This window comes from Marmota marmota, unplaced genomic scaffold, assembly GCF_001458135.2.
Source record: "Marmota marmota marmota unplaced genomic scaffold, marMar, whole genome shotgun sequence".
NCBI classification, from domain to species: Eukaryota; Metazoa; Chordata; class Mammalia; order Rodentia; family Sciuridae; genus Marmota; species Marmota marmota.
Genome location: NW_026000249.1, coordinates 24,231,753 through 24,240,668, shown reverse-complemented (window position 1 = coordinate 24,240,668; position 8,916 = coordinate 24,231,753). Strand labels below are relative to the sequence as shown.

Below are 8,916 nucleotides of genomic sequence, written 5' to 3'. Positions count from 1 at the left end.
TATATATATATATATATATATATATATATATATATAATCTGTTAATTTTTATGTCAAATTACTTCATAGTAAAATATTTTTAAACATAAATGAGCTAATTCAGGGTATATATAACAAATAAAAGTCACCATACTTAAAAACTGACCACACAAATGGGCAACATACTCACCGGATTTATTTCAATATTAGCAATCTCAACAGATCCACCAATCCTAAGGTCTATGACATTTGCATGGCGAATAGCAACCTTATTTAAGAGAAATATAACATATTGTAGAAACCACATTAAAATATAATTATATATTGCTGAAGAATTTCTTGGCATTTACAAAAAACTTTATAATTTAAATAATAGTGACATAATATAAATGTACAAACTTATTTTGGCAATTATCATCGTATTTGTTTTGCAGAACTGATACACCTAACAGTGTTCAACAATTAAAACTCTCAAATGGGATCAGTTGGTGGTTTGTAAATTTGACTTTAGAGTTTTACCCATTTGACTAGACCTTATTGCAACTCTGTAATATTTTTTTTAATTTAATCTCAATGGATTATTCAAAATTAAAGAAAAACAGGAGACCAAGTAAAAATAGTTCTTCCCACAGAAAGAGTATATAATACATATAATATTTCACTAAAATCTTAAGCAGCATAACTTAATGATTCAGAGGATATTACAAATTGACATGCTTTTCATTGATTAACCCATATATAAGTCTTAACATTCATGGCTTCCTTTTACTCACTTCCCCCATCATTATTTCCAATGAATGTACAAATGTACATTATTCCTCATTTACCACCCTTAGCCCATTGGCCTCTTGACCTTCTCATCTCCAGAGACTTAAAATTCCCTCTGGACAATACCACCCCTCATAAATACACAGCTTCTGAAACCATACATTCATTCATCTTTCTTTTTCCCATAATCCCCCCATCCCTTTCTCACTCATTTACAAAGCCAATATTTTCTGAATATCACAATAGCAGATAATTTCAAGCCTGTGATGGATTATGATCCCTTGAGCAGCCCCAATTCACCCGTCTCCATATTCCCTTCATTCAACTTCCTCCAAAATTTATCTAACTTCTCACATAATGATTTATATTTGATCCACTTACACTCATCTATATGCTCACAACAACATTAGAAAAATTCTCTGCCATCTCTAAGATTTATGTTTAGCATTCAGACTAATATGCACAGTGTGTGTAACTGACTTAGGCATCTCTATGTGATCTGAAAGCTGCCTCAAACTCAAACAAACATATAAAAAATGCTATTATTCTGTCATTCTGTCTTATACTGAATGTTGCCACCATCTGCCTCAACCTTGACTCACCCCCTCACTTATATATGATCCCTTTTCAATCACCAAGCCCTAAGCATTAATCTCCTAAATTTGACTAGAATTTTCCTAGAATCTGATTTTCTGATGGAGGAAACTGTTCTCAGTTTCTTAAAAGCTGAAAACACCAGGTTTTTTCTTATCTGGACATTTTCATCAGACTAATAACTCTGCAGTCAATCTTGTCAGTTCTAGCTTATTGCTCTAAAACCCAAGCAATCTCTAATAAATGTAAATATCATTGTGAAATCTTCATGGTTAAAACTCCTATCTCTTAAAATGAAATTTGTATTTCTTAATGCTGATAAAGGCCTTGTATGACCTGAAACTCACACAGATCTCCGTCTTTCATCTACTATCATCCATGTAGTCTATAAATCCAGTCATGCTCAACTTTGTTTCTCATATATGTCTTAAAGCTCTGTCTCTTCCCCAAGTCTGAACATGTGCTGTTTGTACTTCCTTAAATATTCTTTCCTTTTCTCCTTCTCTACACCATTATCATCCTTTTAATCTGGCTGATTCTCAAACTTAGGTGTCTTTTAGATGTATCTTCCTCTAGAAACCCTGTCAAATATGTTAAGCCTGGGGTATATATCTCTCCTGTCTCTTAGCCTGGGGCATTTTTCCATTTCATTATCTTCTAAAATATATTTTTATAATTCATAATTTAATTATTGACTTTCATGTATCTCCACCAGACTGTAAACTCTTCAAAATCAAGAACCCTGATTATCTTGTTCAACATTGTGTCTTTAGCATATACAAAAGAGATTGATGTATAATGTGACTGTTAAATGGAAGAATAAATAAAACTTATAATGTTAAAAAAGTAAGATTTGTTAAAAAGAAAGCATAATCCTCTAAAATGCAGTGGAATTTTAATAAAATTCTTACTTTTTATTTTTACCAGAATATTATGTTTAAAAATATTCTGCCCAAGATTCATATCACATATCACAATATCTAATTTATAAATGTCTTTCAACACATACTTATTTATAAAATTAAGATAACATTCTTAGGTTATTTATTTATTTTCATGCCAGGCAAATCAGTGTTCATTACTTTAAGCTACATATTTCTTAGTCATTAATTGCTATGGTACATTGAGAGATAAAGTGGAAGATATGTATGAAACTACTCCCTTCCATCTCATGACAGTATACATACATACTATGTTTTTAAGCTAAATGCACACATCTGATCACTGAATTGAAGATAAAAAGCATTCCATTCCTTGTGTTTTACAATTGAAAGAAATTTTACAGAAACTGGTCCTGTATGTTTTATTTTGTTTAAGGAGCACTTACAGAAGTACCTAAAATTAGTAATTTCATTTACATAATTCCTAGAAATAAAGTAGTAAAACAATTTATGTAATAAAATATAGATGTTATATTGTATTGAATTTGCATACAATTCATATAGTTATCAGTTAGCATCCTATCATTGACTATTTTTCCCTTGAGCAACCTAAGTAATGCCATGAAAAAGGCCATTCTTTTCTCTATGACTAGTGAGGATTTGTCAAAACTCGAGAGATGCCAAATATTACAATTTCAAGTGAAAGTGTCCCATATTAATGGAAGGTATTCATTTCATGTAGAAATTTCCATCATCAACTTTCACCAGAAATATTTTCTGCAAATTGTCTCCAAGTTCTGCTATACAACTTTATATTAGACGATTTATGTAAGTTTGCCTTTTTATATTTCTAACAATGACATATTTTAGAGCTAATTCAATTTCTAAAATAATAGAAATCTAAAAATTTGACCTTTAGTGTCATTAAATTTAAACTCCATTTCCAATAAGAAATTTAAAATACATTTTATAAAAACAAATGTGTGCATATTTTATAGTACTATAACTAGTGTTGTGCATATTTTAAAGAACCAAACAAACCCATATAGATATATAAAAAGTACAAGATACATATATAGAGAGGCACATATATAAACAAACATACCTTTGCTCTTGTATCAAATTTTTCTGCCACAGTGGGTGTATAGGAGATATTAAGAATAGTTATTCCCCCAAATGGAATTATTCCTTTTGATGGAATAATCTTAATGGTAGGCAAAAGACTCTGATCATAAACCTGTAATTAAAAACGTACAGAAATGCTACATTATCCCTAAAATTATTGCTTCAAAGCTTTCACAGGAAAGCATCCACACCACTGGACATAGGAAATAAGGTATTATAATGTTGTTTGGAAACATCAAACACAAATAGCTTGGACTACAAGAAGGAATTGCAGCCCTCATTCATTAAAAAGAAACTTCAATAGTGGCACCTTCCAATTCAAATAGGATGATGAAGTTTATTACCTCAAGTGCATTCAAAACTGCAACTATTTTTCTTTCTTAAAATTCGTTTTTAATTGATGAATTGTGGTTATACATAAAAGTGAAATTAATTGTAATATTTTCATACATACACATTGCATAATTTGGTTAATTTCATTCTTCACTCTCTTCCCGGTACCCCTTTCTCTACCCAACTCTTCTCCTTTCTATTTTCATGAGATTCCCCCTTTTTAAATTCCTTATTTCTCCAGCTTCCACATACAAGACAAAACATTTGACCCTTGACTTTTTATATCAGGCTTATTTCACTTAGCATATTGTTCTCCAGTTCCATCCATTTACCAGCAAATGGTATAATTTCATTCTTCTTTATGGCTAAGTAAAATGCCATTATGTATATAAACCACATTTTCTCTATCCAATCTTCTATTGAAGGACTCCTAGGCTGGTTCTATAACTTGGCTGCTGTAAATTGAGCTGTTATAAGCATTAATGTGCATGTATTATATATTATGCTGATTTTGGTTCTTTGGGATAAATACCAAGGAGTGCGAGAGCTAGGTCATATGGTGGGTCCATTCCTAGTCTTTTGAGGAATCTCTGTACTAGTTTCTATAGTGGTTGTAGTAATTAAAGCTGCAAAATTTAGAAGATTGAGATATATTTGTTAGAGACCATGACAACATTGTATGTACATACAACATTGATAGCTTTCTTTTCCCTGATACTGAAAAGTTTAAGCAAAGTTAGCAGAGAGGCAGGATGCTGAAGTAATCTCTTATTTATATCTCCTTGATAGAATGCATAATATCTAAGATATCATTTTCATCTTCAAAAAGTCATAAGGCTTTTGGTTGTGCTTTGTTAGAGATCAGTTTAAACCTATTTACCATTCTTAAAGTCAGAATAATTTAAAGGGAAATTGGCCAAAATATTTTGGAGAAGAGGACAAATAGACTATCCAGGTAAGAACAAATTCTGAAATAAGCATGGTAGAAAAAGGATCTATTCATTTGTTTATTTTGGCAAGAATTGATTTGGGCAGAAAGACATGCTAATATAAAGCTTGAATGAAAAAATCTTAAATGCTAATCTCTAATACCACTATTTGGGGTGGTGTTTAATGTATTTGTTTTAGCAAAAATAAAACAACTCTATCACCACTTATCCCCTCCCTCCATTTAAATAAGGAGCAACAATTATATACAGACTATCTGCAGACTTGCCTCCATTTATGTCTCAGTAGCTATTATAAGTCCTGCAAATGAGGAGAAAAGTAAAATCACATAACTAAATATAAAGTGTAAATTAATTATAATTTATATTTAAACATTTAAAAATATTTCTCAGTGAAATCAAATAACTGAAAGTAAAAACTGGAGTAGACCAGAAGAAAGGGAGTAACTAAGTAAGGAAGTGAGTAAACCATTTTTCTGAGAATTTAAAAGGTACTCAGAAAATTCTTACATAAATATAATATCTAAAATTAGCATAAATCTATTTATATGGAATAAAGCATTACTCTGATATAATTCATGGCACCAACAAATTAAATCTAATCATAATATGATCTGATTCAAATAAGAAATGACCAAAATTCTATAGTACCTTGAAGTAAGCATGGTTTTTTCCTACATTGTGTAATATGGCTTTCCTCCAAGTTGTTAAGCCTTGAGGACTATTACCGAACAGTATTCTTGGCTCCAAAAATGCAACCTTGGTGTGACCAATCTAGTAATGAGAGGAGGAAAGGAGAAAAATGTAAATGACATAATAGCAAATAAAATAATTGATCACAAAAAAGGGTTTTATTAACCAAAGATATGATTATTGAATAAAACATGACAATCTTCCTTATATTATTTATTCAGTATATTCTAACATAAAAACAAATCACATATCAAGTTATTTCATTGTTATTTTGATTAAAAAGTACTCAAGGTATTATATTGTTTTCTTAAATTTAAACAACATCTGTGACAATTCAGTCAAGATAGAGTAATAATATCATTGGAGAGGGCTGGGGTTGTGGTTCAGTGGCAGAGCACTTGCCTCACACATGTGAGGCACTGGGTTCAATCCTCAACACCACATAAAAATAAATAAACAAAATAAAAATTAAAAATATATAAAAATCATAGGAGAGATTTTACTTAGGTATTTGGGTTGTATTTTATTAGCAATTAGGTATTTATAATTTAGGTATTTAAATATTTTTAGACAAAAATACCTAAGTATTTCAGTGGTAATATGATGACAATAATAGTAATCAAATTACTATGTTCCCAGTGTGAGACAAATATATTAGTTCTTTACTTATATTTTTACTATGTTCTACCAGTCCAGAAAGTACCTAGGGAAAAGCTAGACCATGTCTATATTGCTCATCTTTAAATACACAGTCTGCATAGGGCCTGATACAAAGTATGGACTTAGTAAATAATAGTGAAATGAATGGATGAATGAAACTCACAACTTTCACCAAAAGTAGGGTGATTAAGAATTTTGTCTAAGTCATACAATGGGTAAGTAACATTAATCAACTTCACAAAATATGAATAAATATATTTCAACAAATATACACAATTGTTCTATATATTAATCTCTTGCAACCTTTACAGGTAAGAAAAACCCACTCTATGAACAAAGAAGCAAAGTTAACACTACTCAACAGCAAAGAAGAGAAATAAGAGCAGTAATAAAAATACACTTTCACCCCTACAATATACCTCCATTTTTAAGCTTCATGGAGATTTTAAATTTAAATTATAAAGTGTAATTAGATTGTGTGTTATGTTAAAGAAAAAAATAGAATGGTATATTTAAAATGTATTCCCAAACTACAGAAGGCAGAGTGAGTAAGATAACTCTATGGAGGAAGGGAATTCAGAACTAAGAAACCTATTGATTCATCATTGGAAGGAACTTAGAGATATTATCCACCCAATCACGTACAGGGTGTTACTGTGTGATTTGCAAATGGAAAGATTTGAAGGGCCAAAAGTATGGAAAGAAAGCTGCCAAATGAAATTATCTAGCCATGTTTACTACAAGCTTTCTCATAGAGCATAATATAATGATAATATACACTTTGCTTATCTGAGAATGGGGACATAGTTTATTGTGATTCACAGGTCTCTCTGCTCCCCTTTCTGCACAAAGCACTTCATAAAACACTTTTCTTATAATTACAAAGCACTAATAAACATTTTTAAAAATTGAAAAGAATACTTTTTGGAAATGTTGGTATTATGTACCTGTCCAATCATATAGGAAAGCAAGATATATCCAAGAAGAAATAGAACACAAATTTTCCAGTGCCTTATTCAGTGTCCTTTATACCAGGTACTATATGGTCTTTAATCTATGAAATATTATTTCTTAAGTTTAATGCATCCTTATAATTATTTATTAGAAAAATCATAATTTGGATAATTGGAATGATAAATTGTTAAACTAAGAGAAGAGGAAATAGTCAAGTCAGTCAGTCCTTACAAAAGAAATGACAAACCTAAAATGAACATCTTAATTATTCATTTAATGTACCTTTCTATTTGCTTTTGTAAGAGTTACTTTTCAAAGCTTCAAAAAGGTTCCTAAAATAACTAATTATCATGATATCTCAGAGTTTAATTGTTATCCAATGCTGGTCTAGGAAATACAAAAAGCAAATTTTATCATAGGGTAATAATAAAGGATGTGGAAGCAGTTGGCTATAAATTCCAACTAAGGTGTTTACTATACATGTGAAATTGTATTAGTTATTTAAGCATTCTAATACTCTATTTTTTTCACTCATCAACTGAGTTAATAGTGTCTCACAGGGTTGTTATAAGAATTAAATTAGCTAACAAATGAGCACATTTAGCACAGCACCTGGCACACAGTAATTATTCAATAAATGGTATCCTCAATGCTAATTCTAAATTAGTAAATTGTCATCTTTTATCTGTTAGAAAAAATACATATGAGGTATGTTAGCAAATTTATAATAGTAAAGTCGTTAAGCACAATTACATAAAGAACAGTTAAAAATCTGTGTGCATATATTCACCACAAGGCAATTATAAGAATGATGATAGAGACATTATATTAGCTAAACATTTGAAATAAGCTAAATCCTTATCAGTTGTATAGAGTATAAATGATAGTATGGTCACACAGTGGGATACTATTCAGGAATGAGAATGAACAATCTATGACCGTATGAATCGGCATAGACAAATCCCACAAACCTAATGATGATAAAACAAGGTGTACATATGAGAGAATAAATGGTTTAATTCCATGTATATGAAGTTCAAAATCAAAATTAATCTGTGCTCTTAGAAGTAAGGAGAGTGATGATCTTGAGATGGATACAGTGAATGAAAATGTGAACTGGGGTGGCTCTTTTGTTGTATTAATCACATTATGTTTCTAGATCTAGCTCATCTAGGAATGGGTTACAAAAGTGTTACCAGTTTGTGAAGATTAAGGGATACATGATTTTCAGTCTGTGTACCTTTTTATGCATATTATATTTCAACATAAAGTTTAAGAAAGAATACTAAGTAATTTATACATATTGAAAACCAGTAGGATTCAGCTTATTTCAAGCTTGGACCAGAGGAAAAAAAACATACTGTGTTCTGACTGCCACTTTATGCCACTCAAGTTTCTGAATCTCTCTTCTTTTTAGACTGCAAGTTTTGTCACAGCTAAAATATGTAAAACTATCATCATGCCCCATAGATTGAGATGAAGTTTAGTAAAATAGCCTTTGGCTTGTTTTAAATTTCTAAGAACATTGGGTGGAGCCAGGCACAGTGGTACATGCCTATAGTCCCAGAGATTTGGGAGGCTGAGGCAGGAGGATCTCCAGTTCTAGGCCAGCCTCATCAATTTAGCAAGGCCCTCAGCAATTTAATGAAACCCTGTCTCAACATAAAAAATAAAAAGGGCTGGTGATGTGACTGAATGGTTAATCATCCCTGGATTCAATCCCCAATACCAAAAAGTAAAAACAAAATTTAAAAATAGCTCAGCAATTGGGCTGGGGATGTGGCTCAAGTGGTAGCGTGCTCGCCTGGCATGTGTGTGGCCTGGGTTCGATTCTCAGCACCACATACAAACAAAGATGTTGTGTCCGCCGAAAACTAAAAAATAAATATTAAAAAAATTTCTCTCTCTCTCTCTCTCTCTCTCTCTCTCTCTCTCTCTCTCACACACACACACACACACACACACACACACACACACACACA

At 31.2% G+C, this 8,916-nt stretch overlaps 1 protein-coding gene across 1 annotated transcript in view; it reads right to left on the bottom strand.

Moving 5' to 3' along the window:
• The window catches only part of Cfap47 (cilia and flagella associated protein 47), a 424,564-nt gene that overhangs the window by 362,705 nt on the left and 52,943 nt on the right, over window positions 1-8,916 (bottom strand). The window contains exons 16-18 of the mRNA XM_048796386.1: window positions 5,279-5,401; window positions 3,328-3,459; window positions 170-247 (exon numbers count right to left, since the gene is read on the bottom strand). Of these exons, the coding sequence (XP_048652343.1) occupies window positions 170-247; window positions 3,328-3,459; window positions 5,279-5,401 (333 nt within the window). The remainder of the gene's footprint in view (window positions 1-169; window positions 248-3,327; window positions 3,460-5,278; window positions 5,402-8,916) is intronic.